The following is a 25784-nucleotide window of genomic DNA, read 5'->3' as shown; positions in this document are numbered from 1 at the left end:
GTGGTTTATTCGGAGGAGGTTTTTTTTAAACTCTTCCTCCAAGTCAAATACTTCTGCTTACTTTTTCAGTGTAACTGCTGTGAATTTTAATTCATTTATTTACATCTGTTTGAATCCTGTGTGAGCCTTAGGAGTGGTTAGCTTATTCATTACTGGTTAGCTCGTGCTTGCTTGGCTATACTCTTCAATTTCCTAGTGCACAAAGTACACTACTTTACTGACTTTACACCCCCTGTAAATCCTACTTGATGTTGGAAGATAGGGTGGCTCTCTTAGAGAGCCATGTCCGTAATTTAGAACAGCTTCTTAGCTCAGTGGAGTTAGATGTTACGGGCACTCCAGATGAGATTAGTGTTGGGTCGGCCAGTGTGCCCATTAGCATCAACCTAGAAATGCTGGCTGTGGAGGACGGCTTTTGGACTGTGGCTAGGCGGAGGTGGTAGACAGTTGTGGTACACCAATCACACTCGCCACTGCGAACTGTGAATCGGTTCTCCCCCTTGATTTTCCTGATATGAATTCTCTGAGCCCACTAGTGCCTTCCACTCCTGTCTCCAGGCCGAAACACCAGACTTTAGTGAAAGGGGATTCTATCACCCGCAAAGTATTCCTGGGGCCAGAGCTCCTGACACTGCATCCCATCTTAGGGTGCTGACGCTGCAGAAGGGAAGACAGACTAAAGAACACGACATACGATATAGTCACATAGATATTCAAGTCAGCACCAATGATGTCAGGATGAAACACTCAGAGGTCACAAAAATGGACATAGAGAGGACTTGTGACCTTGCCAGAAAGATGTGTCGGCATCGATCGGTCTCCTCCTCTCCCGGGGTACTGATGAGGCATTTAGCAGACTGACATCATCATATAGGTGGCTGGCACAAGTTTGTAGACAGCAAGGCTTTAGCTTTATTGATAACTAGCCTTTGTTCTGGGTTCGCCATGGCTTGCCGATGCCAGACGGCCTCTACCCTACTGGGGAAGGAGTCGCCATCTTGTCGGCGAACATAGATAGAGCTCGACAGGGATGGTAACATTAGGAATTTACAGCAGGCCATGGAGCAGGTGATTAGAGACCCTGCAAGGCTTATGACAAATGTAGCTGTGGAATCCATTAGCTTAGCGGAGAACTTTAGTGCAGAAAATCCACTATGGTGAAAGTGCAGTTTATCTGCCAGGGAGGGAAATTCAACAAGTTGAGACTGTGGCCTGCTTCCATAGATGTGTCCATAAAAATCACAGACCTAGATAACGATTTGTTTCACAGTGTAATCTTCACATGCCTTAACTAAAGCACTCCCTCTGCTGAATCACCTCTAAATTATTTACACATTATTCACTTTGTGTGTCTTTAGGAATCCGCTAGCTTAGCACAGCTACTAGCTCTTAGCCAATTTAGCATGGCGGCTTCTCCTGTCTCTCCTGCACTTTTCTGCTCTGGGTGTAAAATGTTTAGTTATTCCTCGGCCTCCTTTAGCAGTAATGGTACTTGTAATAAGTGTAGCTTATTCGTAGCTTTGGAGGCCAGGCTGGGCGAATTGGAGACTCGGCTCCGCACCGTGGAAAATTCTACAGCTAGCCAGGCGCCTGCAGTCGGTGCGGACCAAGGTAGCTTGGCCGACGTTAGTTTCCCTCTGGCAGATCCCGAGCAGCCGGGAAAGCAGGCCGACTGGGTGACTGTGAGGAGGAAGCGTAGTTCTAAACAGAAGCCCCGTGTACACCGCCAACCCGTTCTTTCTAACCGTTTTTCCCCACTCGACGACACACCCGCCGAGGATCAAACTCTGGTTATTGGCGACTCTGTTTTGATAAATGTGAAGTTAGCGACACCAGCAACCATAGTCAATTGTCTTCCGGGGGCCAGAGCAGACGACACTGAAGGAAATTTGAAACTGCTGGCTAAGGCTAAGCGTAAATTTGGTAAGATTGTAATTCACGTCGGCAGTAATGACACCCGGTTACACCAATCGGAGGTCAGTAAAATTAACATTGAATCGGTGTGTAACTTTGCAAAAACAATGTCGGACTCTGTGGTTTTCTCTGGGCCCCTCCCCAATCGGATCGGGAGTGACATGTTTAGCCGCATGTTCTCCTTGAATTGCTGTCTGTCTGAGTGGTGTCCAAAAAATGAGGTGGGCTTCATAGATAATTGGCAAAGCTTCTGGGGAAAACCTGGTCTTGTTAGGAAAGACGGCATCCATCCCACTTTGGATGGAGCAGCTCTCATTTCTAGAAATCTGGCCAATTTTCTTAAATCCTCCAAACCGTGACTATCCAGGGTTGGGACCAGGAAGCAGAGTTGTAGTCTTACACACCTCTCTGTAGCTTCTCTCCCCCTGCCATCCCCTCATTACTCCATCCCCGTAGAGACGGTGCCTGCTCCCAGACCACCAATAACCAGCAAAAATCTATTTAAGCATAAAAATTCAAAAAGAAAAAATAATATAGCACCTTCAACTGCACCACAGACTAAAACAGTTAAATGTGGTCTATTAAACACTAGGTCTCTCTCTTCTAAGTCCCTGTTAGTAAATGATATAATAATTGATCAACATATTGATTTATTCTGCCTTACAGAAACCTGGTTACAGCACATGTAATATGTTAATATGTGTGAATATGTTAGTTTAAATGAGTCAACACCCGAGTCACACTAACTGCCAGAATGCTCGTAGCACGGGCCGAGGTGGAGGATTAGCAGCAATCTTCCATTCCAGCTTATTAATTAATCAAAAAACCCAGACAGAGCTTTAATTCATTTGAAAGCTTGACTCTTAGTCTTGTCCATCCAAACTGGAAGTCCCAAAAAACAGTTTTATTTGTTATCTATCGTCCACCTGGTCGTTACTGTGAGTTTCTCTGTGAATTTTCAGACCTTTTGTCTGACTTAGTGCTTAGCTCAGATAAGATAATTATAGTGGGCAATTTTAACATCCACACAGATGCTGAGAATGACAGCCTCAACACTGCATTTAATCTATTATTAGACTCAACTGGCTTTGCTCAAAATGTAAATGAGTCCACCCACCACTTTAATCATATCTTAGATCTTGTTCTGACTTATGGTATGGAAATTGAAGACTTAACAGTATTCCCTGAAAACTCCCTTCTGTCTGATCATTTCTTAATAACATTTACATTTACTCTGATGGACTACCCAGCAGTGGGGAATAAGTTTCATTACACTAGAAGTCTTTCAGAAAGCGCTGTAACTAGGTTTAAGGATATGATTCCTTCTTTATGTTCTCTAATGCCATATACCAACACAGTGCAGAGTAGCTACCTAAACTCTGTAAGTGAGATAGAGTATCTCGTCAATAGTTTTACATCCTCATTGAAGACAACTTTGGATGCTGTAGCTCCTCTGAAAAAGAGAGCTTTAAATCAGAAGTGCCTGACTCCGTGGTATAACTCACAAACTCGCAGCTTAAAGCAGATAACCCGTAGGTTAGAGAGGAAATGGTGTCTCACTAATTTAGAAGATCTTCACTTAGCCTGGAAAAAGAGTCTGTTGCTCTATAAAAAAGCCCTCCGTAAAGCTAGGACATCTTACTACTCATCACTAACTGAAGAAAATAAGAACCCCAGGTTTCTTTTCAGCACTGTAGCCAGGCTGACAAAGAGTCAGAGCTCTATTGAGCCGAGTATTCCTTTAACTTTAACTAGTAATGACTTCATGACTTTCTTTGCTAATAAAATTTTAACTATTAGAGAAAAAATTACCCATAACCATCCCAAAGACGTATCGTTATCTTAGGCTGCTTTCAGTGATGCCGGTATTTGGTTAGACTCTTTCTCTCCGATTGTTCTGTCTGAGTTATTTTCATTAGTTACTTCATCCAAACCATCAACATGTCTATTAGACCCCATTCCTACCAGGCTGCTCAAGGAAGCCCTACCAATATTTAATGCTTCGATCTTAAATATGATCAATCTATCTTTATTAGTTGGCTATGTACCACAGGCTTTTAAGGTGGCATTAATTAAACCATTACTTAAAAAGCCATCACTTGACCCAGCTATCTTAGCTAATTATAGGCCAATCTCCAACCTTCCTTTTCTCTCAAAAAGTCTTGAAAGGGTAGTTGTAAAACAGCTAACTGATCATCTGCAGAGGAATGGTCTATTTGAAGAGTTTCAGTCAGGTTTTAGAATTCATCATAGTACAGAAACAGCATTAGTGAAGGTTACAAATGATCTTCTTATGGCCTCGGACAGTGGACTCATCTCTGTGCTTGTTCTGTTAGACCTCAGTGCTGCTTTTGATACTGTTGACCATAAAATTTTATTACAGAGATTAGAGCATGCCATAGGTATTAAATGCACTGCGGTGGTTTGAATCATATTTATCTAATAGATTACAATTTGTTCATGTAAATGGGGAATCTTCTTCACAGACTAAGGTTAATTATGGAGTTCCACAAGGTTCTGTGCTAGGACCAGTTTTATTCACTTTATACATGCTTCCCTTAGGCAGTATTATTAGACGGCATTGCTTAAATTTTCATTGTTATGCAGATGATACCCAGCTTTATCTATCCATGAAGCCAGAGGACACACACCAATTAGCTAAACTGCAGGATTGTCTTACAGACATAAAGACATGGATCTCATTTCCTGCTTTTAAACTCAGATAAAACTGAAGTTATTGTACTTGGCCCCACAAATTTTAGAAACATGGTGTCTAACCAGATCCTTACTCTGGATGGCATTACCCTGACCTCTAGTAATACTGTGAGAAATCTTGGAGTCATTTTTGATCAGGATATGTCATTCAAAGCGCATATTAAACAAATATGTAGGACTGCTTTTTTGCATTTATGCAATATCTCTAAAATTAGAAAGGTCTTGTCTCAGAGTGATGCTGAAAAACTAATTCATGCATTTATTTCCTCTAGGCTGGACTATTGTAATTCATTATTATCAGGTTGTCCTAAAAGTTCCCTGAAAAGCCTTCAGTTAATTCAAAATGCTGCAGCTAGAGTACTAACGGGAACTAGGAGGAGAGAGCATATCTCACCCATATTGGCCTCTCTTCATTGGCTTCCTGTTAATTCTAGAACAGAATTTAAAATTCTTCTTACTTATAAGGTTTTGAATAATCAGGTCCCATCTTATCTTAGGGACCTCATAGTACCATATCATCCCAATAGAGCGCTTCACTCTCAGACTGCAGGCTTACTTGTAGTTCCTAGGGTTTGTAAGAGTAGAATGGGAGGCAGAGCCTTCAGCTTTCAGGCTCCTCTCCTGTGGAACCAGCTCCCAATTCAGATCAGGGAGACAGACACCCTCTCTACTTTTAAGATTAGGCTTAAAACTTTCCTTTTTGCTAAAGCTTATAGTTAGGGCTGGATCAGGTGACCCTGAACCATCCCTTAGTTATGCTGCTATAGACTTAGACTGCTGGGGGGTTCCCATGATGCACTGAGTGTTTCTTTCTCTTTTTGCTCTGTATGCACCACTCTGCATTTAATCATTAGTGATTGATCTCTGCTCCCCTCCACAGCATGTCTTTTTCCTGGTTCTCTCCCTCAGCCCCAACCAGTCCCAGCAGAAGACTGCCCCTCCCTGAGCCTGGTTCTGCTGGAGGTTTCTTCCTGTTAAAAGGGAGTTTTTCCTTCCCACTGTCACCAAGTGCTTGCTCACAGGGGGTCGTTTTGACCGTTGGGGTTTTTACGTAATTATTGTATGGCCTTGCCTTACAATATAAAGCGCCTTGGGGCAACTGTTTGTTGTGATTTGGCGCTATATAAATAAAATTGATTGAATTGATTGATATGCTATGCAAACCTAATACCCATTACTACATTGGATGATGTTGAAATTGAGGATGGCCCAATGGTTGTTCCAGTAATATCAAAGATTTCGTGTCTGCTACCTACAACATGCATGGAATGTCTCAAACCTAAGCCTACTTGTAGGCATTTTATATACAGTAGTGTTCAGAATAATAGTACTATGTGACTAAAAAGATTAATCCAGGTTTTGAGTATATTTCTTATTGTTACATGGGAAACAAGGTACCAGCAGATTCAGTAGATTCTCATAAATCCAACAAGACCAAGCATTCATGATATGCACACTCTTAAGGCTATGAAATTGGGCTATTAGTAAAAAAAAAAAGTAGAAAAGGGGGCGTTCACAATAATATTAGTGTGGCATTCAGTCAGGGTGTTCGTCAATTTTGTGGAACAAACAGGTGTGAATCAGGTGTCCCCTATTTAAGGATGAAGCCAGCACCTGTTGAACATGCTTTTCTCTTTGAAAGCCTGAGGAAAATGGGACATTCAAGACATTGTTCAGAAGAACAGCGTAGTTTGATTAAAAAGATGATTGGAGAGGGGAAAACTTATAAGCAGGTGCAAAAAATTATAGGCTGTTCATTTACAATGAACTCCAATGCTTTGAAATGGCAAAAAAAAAAACAAAAAAAAAAAAACAGATGCGTGGAAGAAAATTGAAAACAACCATCAAAATGGATAAAATAATAACCAGAATGGCAAAGGCTCACCCATTGATCAGCTCCAGGATGATCAAAGACAGTCTGGAGTTACCTGTAAGTGCTGTGACAGAAGACGCCTGTGTGAAGCTAATTTATTTGCAAGAATCCCCGTAAAGTCCCTCTGTTAAATAAAAGACGTGCAGAAGAGGTTACAATTTGCCAAAGAATGCATCAACTGGCCTAAAGAGAAATGGAGGTATATTTTGTGGACTGATGAGAGTAAAATTCTTCTTTTTGGGTCCAAGGGCCACAGCCAGCTTGTGAGACAACCCCCAAACTCCGAATTTAAGCCACAGTTCACAGTGAAGACAGTGAAGCATGGTGGTGCAAGCATCATGATATGGGCATGTTTCTCCTACTATGGTGTTGGGCCAATATATCGCATACCAGGTATCATGGATCAGTTTGGATATGTCAAAATACTTGAAGAGGTCATGTTGCCTTATGCTGAAGAGGACATGCCCTTGAAATGGGTGTTTCAACAAGACAATGACCCCAAGCACACTAGTAAATGAGCAAAATCTTGGTTCCAAACCAACAAAATGCCTCGCAGATGTGAAGAAATCATGAAAAACTGTGGTTATATAACTAAATACTAGTTTAGTGATTCAAAGGATTGCTAAAAAAGCAGTTTGAACATAATAGTTTTGAGTCTGTAGCGTCAACAGAAGATGCTACTACAACCCCTGGCAAAAATTATGGAATCACCGGCCTCGGAGGATGTTCATTCAGTTGTTTAATTTTGTAGAAAAAAAGCAGATCACAGACATGACACAAAACTAAAGTCATTTCAAATGGCAACTTTCTGGCTTTAAGAAACACTATAAGAAATCAAGAAAAAAAAGACTGTGGCAGTCAGTAACGGTTACTTTTTTAGACCAAGTAGAGGAAAAAAATATGGACTCACTCAATTCTGAGGAATAAATTATGGAATCACCCTGTAAATTTTCATCCCCAAAACTAACACCTGCATCAAATCACATCTGCTTGTTAGTCTGCATCTAAAAAGGAGTGATCACACCTTGGAGAGCTGTTGCACCAAGTGGACTGACATGAATCATGGCTCCAACACGAGAGATGTCAATTGAAACAAAGGAGAGGATTATCAAACTCTTAAAAGAGGGTAAATCATCACGCAATGTTGCAAAAGATGTTGGTTGTTCACAGTCAGCTGTGTCTAAACTCTGGACCAAATACAAACAACATGGGAAGGTTGTTAAAGGCAAACATACTGGTAGACCAAGGAAGACATCAAAGCGTCAAGACAGACAACTTAAAGCAATATGTCTCAAAAATCGAAAATGCACAACAAAACAAATGAGGAACGAATGGGAGGAAACTGGAGTCAACGTCTGTGACCGAACTGTAAGAAACCGCCTAAAGGAAATGGGATTTACATACAGAAAAGCTAAACGAAAGCCATCATTAACACCTAAACAGAAAAAAAACAAGGTTACAATGGGCTAAAGAAAAGCAATCGTGGACTGTGGATGACTGGATGAAAGTCATATTCAGTGATGAATCTCGAATCTGCATTGGGCAAGGTGATGATACTGGAACTTTTGTTTGGTGCCGTTCCAATGAGATTTATAAAGATGACTGCCTGAAGAGAACATGTAAATTTCCACAGTCATTGATGATATGGGGCTGCATGTCAGGTAAAGGCACTGGGGAGATGGCTGTCATTACATCATCAATAAATGCACAAGTTTATGTTGATATTTTGGACACTTTTCTGATGTTTGAGGATGATGAAAAAATAATGCATCTTGCCATAGAGCAAAAACTGTGAAAACATTCCTTGCAAAAAGACACATAGGGTCAATTTCATGACATAGGGTCAATGTCAACGAGCAGATGTGATTTGATGCAGGTGTTAGTTTTGGGGATGGAAATTTACAGGGTGATTCCAGAATTTATTCCTCAGAATTGAGTGAGTCCATATTTTTTTCCTCTGCTTGGTCTAAAAAAGTAACCGTTACTGACTGCCACAATCTTTTTTTTCTTGATCTCTTATAGTGTTTCTTAAAGCCAGAAAGTTGCCATTTGAAATGACTTTAGTTTTGTGTCATGTCTGTGATCTGCTTTTTTTTTCTACAAAATTAAACAACAGAATGAACATCCTCCGAGGCCGGTGATTCCATAATTTTTGCCAGGGGTTGTATTATTGTGAATACCCCCTTTTCTACTTTTTTTTTTTTTTTTTACTAATAGCCCAATTTCATAGCCTTAAGAGTGTGCATATCATGAATGCTTGGTCTTGTTGGATTTGTGACAATCTACTGAATCTACTGGTACCTTGATTCCCATGTAACAATAAGAAACATACTCAAAACCTGGATTAATCTTTTTAGTCACATAGCACTATTATTCTGAACACTATTGTATGCTACTCTGGAACCACCGCTAAACCCAAACAGTTCAACTGTCAACCCCACTGAGGTCCTTAGTCTGGGTCTCATTAACATAAGATCACTATGCTCAAAATCATTGTTGATTAATGATCTAATTATTGATCATCACTTAGATATGACTGGGTTATGTGAAACCTGGCTTAAACCTACAGCTGTCATCCCCTTAAATGAGGCCTGCCCACCAGCATATACATTTAGTCATGTCCCTCGTGATGTGAAGCAAGGCGGGGGTGTTGCTCTTATTTATAAATCTAGGTTTAGCTTATTAGCTGTTGGGGGTCACAAATATAACTCGTTTCAGCATCTGATTCTCCGTTCTACTCAGGATTTTACGCATTGCCACGGTCAGAAGAATAAAAATCAGCCTTATTACTTTGTCAATGTATATAGGCCTCCTGGCCCATATTCTGAATTCTTAGATGAATTTGGTGTGTTCATTTCTAACTTGTCAACTAGTGCAGATAACATTCTGATCATTGGTGTCTTTAACATTCATATAAATAAGCCTTCTGATCCCCTCTGCAAATCATTTATGGAAATTGTGGATGCATTAGGATTTCGGCAACGCATTCAGGATTCGACAGACATTAGTGGAAATACCCTGGATTTGGTTCTTGCACGTGGTATTGCTGTCATGACTATTGACATCATGTCTCTTACATCAGCGTTCTCTGATCACTCACTTATTAATTTTACAGTTTCGCTGCTGTGTTTAGTGGAACAACAACCTTATGTATCACTATGGTGATGCATCAACTCCTCACCTAAGACTGAATTTGAAGCGAGACTGCCTGATGTCTTAGCGTCACTTTTGGAAAATACCCAATCAGTAGAGAGTCTTGTGGATAGTTTAAACTCAGTGCTCAAAATTACACTAGACATGATTGCGTCACCTTTGCATGCATGTGAACAAAAAACAAAAAAATACCGGCTGCTGCTGCACTTCCTCGCTTTCTCCCCCTCAAACTCTGTCATAATTGTGTTATAAACCAGTCACCATTTGTTTTATTATACATCTGTGTAATTAATAAAATTATCTTCACGGACTGCCACTGCCTCAACTTTATTGAAATTCTGGGTCTTTTAGTGAAGCTTAGGGCTAGTGGCCGGCGATCACCTTAGTATTTCCTGTTTTTCTTGTTGTTTAATGCTGACAAATTATACTGTATTTCTTGTCTTTCTGATGTCTGATTCTGTTTTTTTTCCCTCCATTTAAGGTGCAGCTCCATCCAGAGATGGGTGTGGTATTTGTGTTAGAGACCCTCCTGTCCTGTGCACCAACAACATTTCCTGTATATTCATTTTGTGAATTGTTCTGTAATATATGTCTGTAGCATTACTTGTGTGAAGCGCCTTGAGGCAACTCTGTTGTGATTTGGTGCTATATAAATTGATAAAAAATTGAAAAGAAATTGAAATTGTTGTTACCACAACTGGAGCAGTTTTATCTTTTGACACCAGTGTGAATTTAAATTGACCTTTGCTATTTTTACCCCATAACATTCAGTCATAGACAGTCCAATCTTTATGATCAGTAAAATAATGAGGTATATTTTTCAATATGATTGGAGCATTTTTCAATTTTGACTCCCATTTAATTCTTCACTGACCCCTATGTGGCTATAGCTAGCACCCAGAATGGCCACCAAACATTTTTGTTTTGGCCAGGGTATGGTGAGGCTGAATTCTAAGTGTTGTTTCATAACCTTAAGTGGTACCAAAAAACTGTTTGGCCCATGGACTATATGACACAAAACATCCATCAACAATCATTCAAAACTAAAATGATTGCAAAAACCTGACTAAAAATAACCCAGTTATCTTATCGTATCGTATCAGTTATCTTATAGTTATCTTAAAAGTTAGACCATCAAAAAGAAACCATGTCCTTCTAAAGGGCAAAGGCTGTCACACATTTTACATGTCTAAGAACAATCACTTACTGCACCTTTAACTGATACTTCAATGATAAGTAAGCCATTATTGGAATGAGTCATCCATATCTGAATTGAGTAGGAATTCACCATATGCTCAATGTACAGCTCATAATTATTTTGCCATAACAGCCAGAGGTTTTTCATGAAAAATGGAGTTTGCGGGCAACTGCTATGGTGAGGGAGTGGAGCGATCTTGCGGACAGTCTAAAAAATGCCAAATCAGAGCATTTTTAATCCATCTGATGGTATATTTACCATGATTGGAATCTTTTTAGAGTAATTATATGGTTTCTAATGATCAAACACATTGTCATGTGGTGTTGAAGTGATATTTTCTCATGGAAATGACAGTGTTTAGGAAGACTTCATGTTGTGTAAGTAGCGTACAGGGGTGTGAATCCTTCAGTATCTCACGATTCAATTCTGACTGATGGAAAGTTTGACTGTATAACACCCATTTTGGCATCTCTTCACTGGCTTCTTGTCCCTGTGAGATCAGATTTTAAGGTTCTGTTACTAACCTATAAAATTCTTCATGGATTGGCACCTCCCTACTTAGGGGACCAAATTAAACACTACATATCAGCCTGGGCTCTGCAATCTCAGGGTGCAGGACTACTTTGTGAGTGCGCTCACCGAGAATAAAGGTGCCTTGATACTTGTATGAATTTGACTCCCGCACTGGCACGCAATGTCGCATGCCAGTGAGGAAACTCGGAAACTGTGTGTGCAGCTATGTGCCAGTGCGCAAAGAAAATTTTGAGATGCTCAAAACGCCTGGCACATGTTAATTTTCTGAACATTGTGCAACCCACTTGAAAACACTGTCACTACGTGCCATTGAGTACAGGACATCTGAATGATTATGACGAGATGTTACATCTATAATGTACATAATTTCACAGATACATTATCTAACGTATAAGAAGGAATGCAAATGCAACTGTTTTACCAAGCCATTACAATATAAATTATAAATAATTACCTTTGACAAGATTCCAAATGTGTTCTCTGTATTCACGTGTACGAGACAGATTATTTCTCTGATTTTGGGAGCAATGAGAGATGTTTTTTTAATGTTAGCACCAAGTACCGCAGCAATTTCCTAATGTTGTGAACTTGTTCACTCATATGGCAATAAAACTTTTCTGATTCCACTTCTGATGGTTTCTGTGAGCAAATTCATCATTGGCTATGAAATGATTATTTTATTTTATTTTATTTCGCATGGTGTCAAGCGGGACAAAAGCGGGTCACATTGGGATGCTGAATTGCTGGCAGTGCAGGTATCAAATCTGTGCAAGTGTCAAGGTGGTTTTAGGGGTTGCCGTGCTGTTATTGTGCTGTCAGACTTTAGAAAGAAAAAAAAAATGAGAGCACAATAACACTACAGCATATGAGAGCTATTCTTGAACTTTGGTTTTTGTGCCATCAAGAAATAAGTAAGTAAATAAATAAATACGGTTGCTTTTGTAAACCAGTCACCTTGCCATGTAAGTACTGGTCTTTGTAGCTCTGCAGTGGTTTTCCATCAAGAAGAATCTGCCCTAGTTGGGGTTGGTAAAACCTCTCCAGGAGTTTGACACAGGTCGACTTCCCTGATCCGTTGAGCCCAACAAGAGCAGTGACCTGGCCCGGCATGATCTCCAAAGACAAGCCCTAGTATGGTGAGATGTTAAGGGTTGAGTCATATAAAACATAAGCACATGTAACAATATGTACATATCTTATTTTTGCCTGTGTGCTTGTTTTTTATATAAGATACCTTGAGAACAACACTGTCATCAACTGTTTGGCCAGAATATGCAAACGTGACATTTTCAAACTTAATGTGCCCCTCAAGATTTTCTGGTGACAAGGTACCATCAGCAGGTGTTTGAGGTTTCCGGTCCAAATATTTAAAGATCTCTTGTGACTGACCAATTGCCTTCCTCACCTCAGGGTAATAACGCATCACAGCCTAGAAGACAGGGATTAGTGATTGGGGAGCACACTGAGACACATCTGATTATGACTGAACAAAAACCTTTCTTTTCAACAAAACAAGAAAGTGATTCTGCTGAAAAAGGGGAGTACTAGTTCCGTTCCTACATCTTTTCCTGTTCCTCACCTCAACAGCAGAGGCAAACTGTAGCTCATAGAGGATGAAGGACACCAGGTCTCCCCTGCTAACAGTCCCTCTGGTCACCAGCATTCCACCATAGTACAGAATGCACACCTTTAGAGACAAAGTGGTCATCTAGAAAGACACAAAATCATTGAAACTGTAATTCACAACAGTCTATGAATTTATAAGAGTAACTGTCTAAAATAATCTTCTAAAGTTATTGCCATTCATTTTCTGCTGCTTCACCGAGTCCAGGTCATGGTGGCAGTAAACCATGCAGCTCATACCACACTTTCCTATCCTCCGCCAAGTCCTCTAACTCTTTCTGGGGGACCCCATGAATGTGCCTGGAAGACCTCTCGAGGGAGACAACCAGGAGGCATCCTTACCAGATGCCCGAATCACCTCTGCTGGCTCCTTTTGATGCGAAGAAGCGGTGCCTCTATTCTGAGTTCCTCAGCCTGTGCAGGAGGGTAAGCCCTGATACCTGACAAAGGAATCTCATTTCTGCCCCTTGTATCTGCGACCATGCCGTTATTTCTAAAGTTCAGGATCACAGGTGAGAATAGGAGAGTTTCCCATTTATTTTCATTTATATAGCGCCAAATCACAACAAAGTTGCCTCAAGGTGCTTTACACAAGTAAGGTCTAACCTTACCAACCCCCAGAGCAAGCACACAGGCGACAGTGGTAAGGAAGAACTCCCTCTGTGGAAGAAACCTCAGCAGACCAGATTCAAAGGGGTGAACCTCTGCTTGGGCCATGCAACCGACACAAATTACAAAACAAATATACAGGAAATGTACAAGTAAATCTTCTGGTGAATAAAGAGTCTCACCATCTGGCTCAGCAACTTCTTCACCATGACGGAGCGAGACAGTGTCCATTAAATGTCAGCTGCAACCCCAATCCATCTTCCGAAATCACGCTCCAATGTAACCCCACTCATGATGAACACGACCCCGAGATAATGAACCTTCTTCACTTTGGGCAACTTACTGGGTGGACCAAAGCTATTGTCAGTACTGTGGAAATGCTCCAGAACTGATGTCTGTGATCTATCAAACTTGTTTTGTAAAGCGTGTGGCTTCTGAGCAGATAAATGCAACTGTTTTTATTTGTTGTTATGATTAGCTTTAATAAACCAACAGAATAATGTGACTGGTTAAACTGCTTTTATGATTGTAATGAGTGGGATTGCGCTCTATTTCGCTGTGATTTTCTAGCTGTTCCAGTGACACTGAATGTTCAATAAAGCACTGCTTCATTTCCTGAAAAAAACTTCAAGTGGCTATGTGCCCTTGTTTCCAGTGTGGAAGGTTCACAGATCAAACCCATAACTGCCCATTTTGCCATATAGAGGTGTGTCAAGAAGGACATTCGATGTAAAACTTGTGCCAAATCAATATGCAGATTTTCATTTCATTTATATAGCGCAGAATCACAACAAAGTTGCCTCAAGGCACTTCACACAAGTAAGGTCTCACCTTACCAGGTGTGCACAGTAGATGCACCTCAAGTCGGGGTGAAAACAAGACAAAAGCCAAAGGGATTTCCTTAAGTTATATATATATATATATGAGCCCATCAGGTGGCGGTAGACTCTACCACAAGGAGGACAGGTGAGAACGAGTGGTTGGTTGGGGTCTTGGGAACGGGTTCTCCCAGGGTCGTGGTGTCATTTGCTAGCATCAGCAGTCTCAGTGCGCCACTCAGGCCTGTCTAGGGACCAACTCCAGATGTAGAGATGTTGCCTTGGTCAAGGGCAGAGAAAGGAGCAAACCTTAAATAAGCATGTTTTGATTGTGTGAGGAAACCGAAGTGCCCGGAGCAAACCCACACAGACATGGCGAGAACACGCATACTCCACACAGAAAGGGCAGGAAGCAATTCCACGACCTTGCTGTGAGGCACCAGTGATAATCACTAAGTCACCGTGCCGCCCGGTGGACATCAGGACTTATTTTTAAGAAAGTCCTCCTCTATACCACTTCATCATGAAGCTGTATAACTGCAAAACATGCAGTTAATATTTCACAAACACAGGTACACAGGAATGGAACAGGATTTCCTCGTGTCCTGTTCTGAAGGAATGGAATACGTCTGCTTCTCGTCCTGGTCTGGTCTTGTGTACTAATTTGCTCTATCTTAAGCTTGTAGTCCGTCTACTTCTCATCCTGGCTTGTGTTGATAGGATTCTCCTCAGTTTTAGCTGGTTTCTCGTCTGCTTCATGCATAGTGCATGCAAAACATGCACTATGCACAATTTCTCCAATCACAGACACAGAAGCCTTTCAATTTCTTCTGGATTGACTGTGTGTCTTGGTGGCTTTCCTCAATCTTCTTCTTCTTGTACAGCCACTCAGTTTTTGAGAACTGTCTATTCCACATCAATTGACCATCAAGTGCCATCCTGTGTGTATATCTTCATAAAAACTAAGTCCCTTCAGCTGCTCTCTTGTTTTCACAGGGGGTCGCCACAGCACATCCAAGGTGGAGCTGCATATTGAATTGACACACGATTTAGGTCAGATGCACTTCCTGACGCAACTCCATATTACATGGAGACGTGGCAAGGTTGAGATTTGAACTTCATAATTGATGTAAATAAACTCCAAGACATATTCAGTGACTTGGAAATGTTCATTTATCCATCCCCTGACTTGTCTGAAGAAAACTGGCAATAAAACTGATGTTGATGGTTGCAACATATGCAACCCATCATCTTGGCTTTTATTTATTTACTAATTTATATCAAGTTGTAGAGATTTGCTTTGAGTTTAAAGAAGATACCGGTAATTTCACTAATTTTTTATCTTGTGAAGCCTGATTTACTTTTTGTATTTGAAATGTCAAGGAAATTAAATGTGGGAAATACCAAGGGGCCAAATACTTTTTGAGGGCAATGTATATTACAACAGAGCCACCCTCAAATACCAACAGTCAAAATGCCAACCCTCGTGAGGTTCTTAGGTTCTTTAGGTCTCATTAAAATAAGGTCACTGTCCTCATCCAAATCACTGTTTAAATGATCTAATTACTGCTTACATATGATTCCTTTATGTGAAGCCAAGCATTGCCGCCGCCCCCCCCCCCCCCCCTTTAAATGAAGCCTGCCCACCTGTGTACACATTTAGTCACGTCTCTCATGATACAAAGCAAGGCAGAGGTGTTGCTTTAATCCTAATGGCTCTTGGGGGTCCAAAAATAATTTCTTTTGAAAATTTGACTCTCTGCTCTGTTCAGTATGCCACATATACGGTAGTTAAAGTCAGAAGGATAAACTTCAAACATGTTACTGTGTCACTGTTTATAGGCCCCGGGCCCAGTGTCTGAATTCTTAATTGGGTGAGTTTATCTCTAATTTAGCAATTTGTACAGATAACATTCTGATTGTTGGTGAATTCAACATTCAGGTAAACAAGCCTTCTGAACCCCTCTGCAAATCATTCATGGACATTATAGATATATTAGGATTCCAGCAATGCATTCAATGTTCGACTCTCATTCGCAGAAACACCCTGAATTTGGTTCTCGCTCGTATTACCGTCTCAAATATTCACATCGTTTCTCTTAAGTCAGTGGTTTCAGATCACTCACCTGTTAAGTTTACAGTCTCACTGCCTCATCCACTGGGATGAGACACTTATTAATCATCATGGTGTCACATCAACTCCTTAAGTACAAATGAACTTGGAGCCAGACTGCCTGATATCTTTGCATCACCTTCGGAAAATAATCATTTGGTAGTTTTGTGGACAGGTTTAACTCAGTGCTCACAACCACACTTGGCATGATTGTGCCATCTACATTAAAACCACGCTGCCCCAAAACAATGGTACAGTGATTACTTACGTGGCCTGAAGAATGTCTGGAGCGAAAATGGAATAATTCAAAATTAGAAGTATTCCACCTCGTGTGGCATGATGCTGTTATTGACTACAAGCTTGCACTGTTGCCTATAAGACAGGCCTGCTACTCTGATTTGATTATTCCAAGTTCCTGTTCAACACGGTGGCAACACTCTTTCAAGGAGAACCACCTGTAAGCTGCTCCCCATTTACAGCTCATGATTTCTTAGATTACTTTGAACAAAAAAAATAGATGACATTAGGTCAAATGTATCCCAGCATGCTTCAGTCCCGCCACTGCACCGTTACTGATTTGTGTGCCATCTCTGATACGTCACTGAGATTTACTGAATTTGATATTATTTCACTAAGGGTGCTGATAAAACTTGTACATTCCACTAAATGTACAACCTGTCTTTTTCACCCTATACCAACAAAACTATTGAAGAACCTGTGGCCTCCACTTGGGCTGACTGTATACAGAAAATTATTACCTTGTCACGAACCTCGGAATATGTTCCAAAATGTTTTAAATCTGTAGTGATTAAACCAATACTTAAGAAATCTAACCTTGACCCCAGTCTACTGAAAAACTACAAATCTATCATTTGGTTCTAAAATTCTTAAAAAACTGGTTTCACAGCAGCTCGTGGACCACCTTATTGAGAATAACCTTTCTGAGCCACTGCAATCTACATTTAGAACACACCATTCCACAGAGACAGCTCTCACTACAGTCAAAAATTATCTTCTGCTTGCAGTGGATTCAGACCCCACTATGGTTCTGCTACTTTTCGATCTTAGCGCTGAATTTGATACAGTGGATCATCACAGGCTGGAGAATTACTATGAGACTGCTGGGAATATCCTTGCTTTGTTGACATCATACCTAATCAGTAGCTCTCACTGTGTCCTGTACAAGAACGTAACCTCAAATCTTGTTCCCATGAAATACAGGGCTCCACAGGGGTCTGTCTTAGGCCCCCTGCTTATTTCCCCAACTTCTTGAGCACATACTGTCACACTATGGGATTAGTTTTCACTGTTGCTGATGATACCCAGTTGTACAGTAGTGTTCAGAATAATAGTAGTGCTTTGTGACTACAAAGATTAATCCAGGTTTTGAGTATATTTCTTATTGTTACATGGGAAACAAGGTACCAGTAGATTCAGTAGATTCTCACAAATCCAACAAGACCAAGCATTCATGATATGCACACTCTTAAGGTTATGAAATTGGGCTATTAGTAAAAAAAAAAGTAGAAAAGGGGGTGTTCACAGTAATAGTAGCATCTGCTGTTGATGCTACAAACTCAAAACTATTATGTTCAAACTGCTTTTTTAGCAATCCTGTGAATCACTAAACTAGTATTCAGTTGTATAACCACAGTTTTTCATGATTTCTTCACATCTGCGAGGCATTAATTTTGTTGGTTTGGAACCAAGATTTTGCTTGTTTACTAGTGTGCTTGGGGTCATTGTCTTGTTGAAACACCCAGTTCAAGGGCATGTCTTCTTCAGCATAAGGCAACATGACCTCTTCAAGTATTCTGACATATCCAAACTGATCCATGATACCTGGTATGCGATATATAGGCCCAACACCATAGCAGGAGAAACATGCCCATATCATGATGCTTGCACCACCATGCTTCACTGTCTTCACTGTGAACTGTGGCTTGAATTCAGAGTTTGGGGGTCATATCACAACCTGTCTACAGCCCTTGGACTCAAAAAGAACAATTTTGCTCTCATCAGTCCACAAAATATCCACCATTTCTCTTTAGGCCAGTTGATGTGTTCTTTGGCAAATTGTAACCTCTTCTGCACATCTTTTATTTAACAGAGGGACTTTGTGGGGGATTCTTGCAAATAAATTAGCTTCACACAGGCGTCTTCTAACTGTCACAGCACTTACAGGTAACTCCAGACTGTCTTTGATCATCCTGGAACTGATCAATGGGTGAGCCTTTGCCATTCTGGTTATTCTTCTATCCATTTTGATGGTCGTCTCTGTTTTTTTTTTTGTACATTTGAAAGCATTGGAGATCATTGTAGATGAACAGCCTATAATTTTTTACACCTGCATATAAGTTTTCCCCTTTCCAATCAATGTTTTAATCAAACTACGCTGTTCTTCTGAACAATGTCTTGAACGTCCCATTTTCCTCAGGCTTTCAAAGAGAAAAGCATGTTCAACAGGTGCTGGCTTCATCCTTAAAGAGGAGACACCTGATTCACACCTGTTTGTTCCACAAAATTGATGAACTCACTGACTGAATGCCACACTACCATTATTGTGAACACCCCCTTTTCTACTTTTTTTACTAACAGTCCAGTTTCATAGCCTTAAGAGTGTGCATATCATGAATGCTTGGTCTTGTTGGATTTGTGAGAATCTACTGGTACCTTGTTTCCCATGTAACAATAAGAAATATAATCAAAACCTGGATTAATGTTTTTAGTCACATAGCACTACTATTATTCTGAACACTACTGTACATACCAATAACTGCTGGTAAGCTCATACACATCAAGGCTTTAGAGGATTGCCTTGCTTCTGTGAAAAGCAAGATTATGGGATATGTGCAATATGGAGGTGGGGGATTGTCTGTTATATATATGAGTTTGTTGTGTTATATTCATATTTATGTGGGGTGTTTATACTGGATGTGGTATTTATTGTTTTTACTGTTTTGATTGTTTTTGTCATGCATTGTATGCAGTATATGAGTCCAAGATGAGTTTCCCTTTTTGGGAAAATAAAGTATATCATATCGTAGCTGGATGTTGAGCAATTTCTTGCTTTTAAATTCGATAAAGACTGAAATGATGGTTCTTGGTCCAGCAAGACAGACACCAGTTTGACCAGTTCACGCTTAACCTAGTCTTATGCATCATACATCACACTGACAAACTGAGGAACCTTGGAGTGATTTTTGATCTCAAGTTGTCTTTTGACCTACAGAAAAATCACTAGGACTGCTTTCTTCCACCTTTGTAACATAGCAAGGATTTGTCCCATCCTGTCTGTGATTGATGCAGAGACTATGATATACTGGGCAACACGGTGGCTTAGTGGTTACCACTGGTGCCTCAGAGCAAGAAGGTCACAGGATCACATCCTGCCCTTTCTGTTGTGTGGGCCGCTGAAGAGGAGGTACTGCTGGCCCACCACCACCAGATGGCACCCTGCTTGGAGTGCGGGCTCCAAGCAAGAGAGGGCGTCAGAGCCGCTGGGAGTAACAGCTGTCACTTATCAGCACCAGCTGTCACTCATCACCATCACTATAAAGGCTGGACTGCAACTCCACCTCCTCGCCTAGAAATCAGCTACCACTCGAGGTAACCTTCTCTGCGATTGATATTGTAACTAAACATTGTTCTGTGTGCAGCCGTGTTCCTGCGGGCTCTGTCTGAAGCTGGATTGGCGGATAGTGGGAGTGCGACAGTCTTCGCCTCTCACTCCATCCAGGGAAGAAACTAACAGGAGCTGAACGGGTGAAATTGTTTCTGGAGGTGGAGGTTCTCCCTCCCGGAGGAACTAATCAAGGGACGATTACTGGGTGTGTCTTCACACACCAACCACTAACTGTTTGTTTCTGCCAGCAGTACCTGGTCTGACAGCTGGAGACGGTGGCCACCTGGGACGCATTTGTCTCCTCTAGACTGGATTGTTACAACGTCAATCTCTGGTTTACCTCAATCCAGCATTATGGGTCTCCAATTGGTTTAAAATGCTGCTGCCAGATTTTTGACAAGAAGCACAAAGTTTGACCATATTACACAGATTTTGGCCTCCCATTATTGGCTTCCTGTCTCCATGAGGTCTGATTTTAACGTTCTGTTACCAATTTATAAAATTATTCATGGATTAGTGCCTCCCATCTAGCTGACCTAATTGCACCCTACGTACTGGTCTGTGCTCTGCATTCTCAGGATTTAGGACTACTTTATGTCCCTAAAATTGGGGGAAAAAAAAGTCAGCAGGCCACAGAGCCTTCTCTTATCATGCGCCTGCCTTGTGGAATTATCTCTCTGCAGAGATAAAGCAGTCAGATTCCATGGAGAGATTAGAGTCCAGACTAAAGACCATTCTCCCTCATGTATGGCTAGCATACGGTATTGTATAGAAATATGTTTCCTCTCCTTTTAAATCATATTATTAGCAGCCAAACAGGTCTCAGCCTCATTACATCTAAATTCTGGGTCTGTTAGTGAATCATGGGCTAATTGCCAGCAACCACTTTAGCAATCTCGTTGCTTCCCTGTTGATTGAGTGCTGGTGAACTCATGCCTTAGGCGCAGTTATTTCTAGCCAACTGATTCTGCTCTCTCTCAGTCCGAGGCAGTGACGAGCACATTAATGGATGCTGGCCCTGCACCCGAGGGTGCCAGACTGACCCCAAGACACCCTGCCTATTCAAGACCTGGAGGCTGAGACTAAGAACCAAGATAGACAATTTTATCTCAAAAATGGAGTCTGTTTTTGTTGCTTCTCTGTTTTTCGTTTGTTGTGTTTTTTCCTCATCTTTTGTAAAAACCTTGTAACTGCTAAAATGGCCCTAGCAGTGGGTCACCCCTGTGAGTCTGGTCTACTAGAGGTTTCTTCCTCAAAAATGCCACCTAAAGTTTTTCCTGACCACTGTCACCTGTGTGCTTACTCAGGGGGTTGATTCGGTTAGGCCTTACCTGTGTGAAGCACCTTGAGCCAGCGTTGTTGTGATTTGGCGCTATATAAATAAAATGAATTGAACTGAAATTGAAAAACAAAAAGGCCTATCAGAAATTTTCAAACAGTACAGGGTGACCAAAAAAAGAAAGAAAGAAAGAAAGAAGAAAAAAAAAAGAACCCATAAAAACTGTTCTAAATCCTAAGGTTCAGCTTCAGTCTATGTATGATCATTCCTCAAAGTTTCAGTTATCTTGGTCGTTTTGCATAAAAGTCATGTTCTTTCAAAATTATGCTCCAAATAAAATGATTTGTTTGGCGAAATAGGCCTCCAGGTCTTTTCTTTGGTTGACCAAGACATGTTGAGGACAACAATTGGAACAATAGTCTTCCTGAAATTTGCTGGACCTTTGTGGGATTTATTACAATTTTCATGGTTTTTATTGGGTTACCCTGTATCTACAGATACAGCATTATTCTGCAGATTAATTCCTGCTGAAGTACTGAAAATGCAAAGGCAGGTCATTTTCTAACTTACACTATTGGAACAGTTAGTAGCTGCATAACATGCAGCTTCGATTTTGTTTAGGGAATAGGTGTCATCCAGTTTCCGTCGGTACTTCTCTGTCTCACCATCCTCATTGGCAAAGCTCCTCACTGTCTTCATGTAGGAGAAGGTCTCTGTGGCCACCTGGTTGGCCTTAGCCAGCGACTCTTGAACCTTTACAGCAACAGCCTGAAACATAGATGCACTTTTTAAGTGGACTGAAACAACTTATGTAACATTTCAATGTTTTTAGAAACAAATCAATCTCTCTCCTCTTTACCTGATGGAAATGTCCAGTGAGCGTTGGTATGACCCAGATGATGGGCAGTCCCATGCAAGTGAGCAGGGACATTTTCCATGACTGGGTCACCATAAAGAATAAGATGAAGCCAAAACGTGCTGTGTACCACATCACAAGACTTAGCTGCTCACTAAGCGCCTCACTCATGTTATTGGTATCCGTGGTTATGCGCGACACCAGTTTACCTAAAAACAGAGCAGTGTGTCAGCCTTTAAGGCAGAGGTCTCAAAGTCATTCCAGAAAGGGCAGAGAGTATGCGGGCTTTCTTTGCAACCACCCACTCCACCAGGTGATTTCACTGATTAACATCACTTTGATCAGGTGGAATCAGTTAATCAGTGACATCACCTGGTGGAGTGGGTGGTTGCAAAGCCCGCACACTCTCTGCCCTTTCTGGAACGTGTTTGAGACCACTGATTTAGGGCTTAAGTCAAACAGATTTCACAGTTGGCTACAGTTTCAGATTTGAGGAAAGATAAAATCAATGTTCAAATGAATTTATTAATACAGTGCCAAATCACAACACAAGTCACCCTAAAGTGCTTCAGATACCCAGCCCCTGAACAAACAAAATGGCAACAATGCTAAGGACAATCTCCCTCAGGTGTTTTTTGAGAAAAGGAAGAAACCTGAAGCAGATCATACTCCGTGGGGTGGCTATCTGCTTTGGCCAAACCACCAGCTGAAACTACTACTTTAAGTGCCACCTGAAGGAGGCACTTAAAGTTTGTGTATAATCACAAGTGGACCTTTGTGAAAATAGCTACAAGACCCAGAAGGAATACCAACAGTGTGGGTAATGAAGAAATGAAGAACAAAAGGAATAACATTGTAATTCCATATGTGGCTGGAATGTCTGATTAACAAAGGAGGATTTCCATCAAACAACATTCCTGTACTTTTCAAATCCAGCAACACCAGTAGACAAAAAATGGTTCACTTCAAAGACTGAACACTGCCAAAAGCAAGACGGTGTCTGCAGTTCAGTGCAATGACCTCAACATTGGAGAAACCAAACAGCCGCTCAACAAATGAATGGCTCAACACAGGAGGGCCAATTCTTCACGTCAGGACTTGGCAGTCTTTTTTCAGGTTGGGGAAAAAGGAAAAAGTTGGAGGGTGCAACATCTGTACGGCAGGTGTGGTAAGGTGTGTTTGTCGACTCGTGTAAGGAGAAACATTTATGCTGAAGAACTGCATCTCTTCCACTTTTGTAATGTGTCCACATATGGGTTGGAATTGACAGTACTGCCATCTTTCATAAATTCTGTCAGGACAAGGTCATCATGACTTTTTTTGCAAAAGGGAAGAGTTTCTTTGTACTACTTTCTGTGTACTAAAATTAGTCTTTACAGGTTTTCTATGTCAACAACATTTTATTGAGTCTTAAAGTAAATAAATGTGAAATTGGTCACTGGATCCTTTAACTCTGGACATAAACTGTACATGGTGGATCCTTGATCTCTGGACATAAACAGAAATAAACAAAATCTGTAGTTTTTGTCAAAAGCATTTCTTTTAGACATTATTGGCATGAATGTCTTTCCATACATCTGAGCTGAACTCTTGCAGCTGACTGCGCTGCACGTCAGGATGTAATTCATAAAGAATGCAGGACGTCTCATTTTGGGAAGGAAAAAAAAACATTTTAGTCGATTGTAGTTTATTGTCTGTATTACAGAGTTAGGAAAGAGGTGTCATTTTATTTAAAGCAGCAATTTGCTTTGAAGTTATTAATTCCGACCAGACTCTGTTTCGGCAGAGAGCGGAGCAGCGTTTGGAGCTGTGCCAATGGAACAGAGGACGATTCTCGTTTTTTGACTGCAATAAGACAAGAGTCCCAGTTAATGACATTAATCCACACAAAAGTGAGAGGGGTTAAGAAGCAAACTTGCCACTTCCAAAGTGCAGCGAATCAAAGAACCAACGAGCCAGAGGATCGGAAAATTGCTTCGTTGGTTCACGCTTCAAAGGGGAGTCGCGCTGCAGAAACGGTTGATTACAGACCCGCTGCAGGGTCTGTAATCAATGTAGAGGAATGATCATTTTCCTGACAAACACTCTCAAAAACAACGGCTGCTCTGAAGGACATAAGGGAATTGTTAAGCAAAAAGACTATTGATATCGGTGGATCGAATCATTTCTTAACAATACCCGAAAAGAACCGGTTCTCGATCCCCAACCTTACTCACCAGTGATAATCCACTGGAGGAAAACATTGCTTTCCTGTGCATGTTGAGTCAGAAATACCTGATAAACCCTCTTTCGGATTTGCTTCAAGTTGAGATCCGTCGTGTGCAAACTTTTCTTTAGCTGAATAAATCATGGACAATGTGATCTATTCACTCTTCTGAAATCCCTACCACGTCGGCAAAGTCTTTCTGCTAGATACAAGTACAAATCAGCTCGTCAACCTGCAGTATGGTGGGTGTTATGGGGCACCAACTACAGTCCTGGTCATGCAGACTAGGTGTGGCTGAATTTCAGGTTTCTCAAATGAGGCAGTGTTTTGTTCATTTGATACCATTAAGAACTTTTCAGCCAATCCTCATAAAAACAGCAAATCTATAAGACTAAAGGAAAATCGTCACTATCCTTTGCCTCTCAGAATGCTCTTTGAAGTTCAAGGCAAGAAGATGAACATAAAGTTGACCCTGCTTTTATAGGGCATGAGGTTCCACTTCCTGGGGTCATGGGCGTGACTAGTGACATTAGTTCTCAGGAATTCTGTTTTGACCGTAGTGACGGTCACAGTTATATACAAAACCAATGTTATCTTTTTTCCGAGTGTGGAAAATTGTGAGGCATTTTACAGTGGTTGAAGTGTTAATTACACCATCAACCAGCTTTTTGCAGGTTGGATCACCACCAACAAACCCGGGTGCAGTTTAATCTTGTACCAAGTACGTATATTTGTTTAAAGAAATCAAAACAATCAAAAAGTAAAAAATACATGCCTTGATAAAACTGCAGTATAAACAAACGTGTTTACCATTTAAGCGTCAAAGACTTTTTTGAACCTTAGGGTAGTTCAACATTTAAAGCAGAACTTGTGTCTAGCCACTTCAATGTACAGTATGTATGACTTACCTGTTGGTATGGCATCAAAAAAAGCAATCTCTTGTTTTAGCACTGACTGGAATACAATTCCCTGGACTGAGGTGTGTACGAGGCTCATGGTGATGTTGTAGATGAGGTCACATATAAACTCAAGCACAGCACTGAAACAGACAACATAGTACACGTAACAAAATTAATAACACAATATCCAAATTAAGGGTGAAGCTAGGCTTTTTTAAAGAAATAAGTCATGTTTTTCCATAGGAGCTTGGAAGCTCCTAATAACTGCTACCTTCTAACCTATACTGGACTAAAGTGATGTCGTGTATATGTGCGCTTCAACCAGTTGTCTATAGTCCTTGACTCCAGCGTACCATTGTACTCCGAGAT

At 40.9% G+C, this 25784-nt stretch overlaps 1 protein-coding gene across 2 annotated transcripts in view; it reads right to left on the bottom strand.

Annotated features, from left to right (window-relative positions):
* Nucleotides 1-25784, bottom strand: part of LOC117514002 (antigen peptide transporter 1-like) — a 37111-nt gene that overhangs the window by 2062 nt on the left and 9265 nt on the right. For both annotated transcript variants that reach the window (XM_034174285.1, XM_034174287.1), the window contains exons 5-10: nucleotides 25425-25555; nucleotides 22314-22519; nucleotides 22025-22222; nucleotides 12967-13095; nucleotides 12622-12816; nucleotides 12342-12515 (exon numbers count right to left, since the gene is read on the bottom strand). In XM_034174285.1, coding sequence (XP_034030176.1) covers nucleotides 12342-12515; nucleotides 12622-12816; nucleotides 12967-13095; nucleotides 22025-22222; nucleotides 22314-22519; nucleotides 25425-25555 — 1033 coding nt within the window. The remainder of the gene's footprint in view (nucleotides 1-12341; nucleotides 12516-12621; nucleotides 12817-12966; nucleotides 13096-22024; nucleotides 22223-22313; nucleotides 22520-25424; nucleotides 25556-25784) is intronic.

The sequence above is a fragment of the Thalassophryne amazonica genome, chromosome 7 (genome assembly GCF_902500255.1).
Source record: "Thalassophryne amazonica chromosome 7, fThaAma1.1, whole genome shotgun sequence".
In the NCBI taxonomy this organism is placed as follows: domain Eukaryota; kingdom Metazoa; phylum Chordata; class Actinopteri; order Batrachoidiformes; family Batrachoididae; genus Thalassophryne; species Thalassophryne amazonica.
Note: the sequence above shows the minus strand (reverse complement) of the source record. Positions and strands in the feature narration are given on the sequence as shown.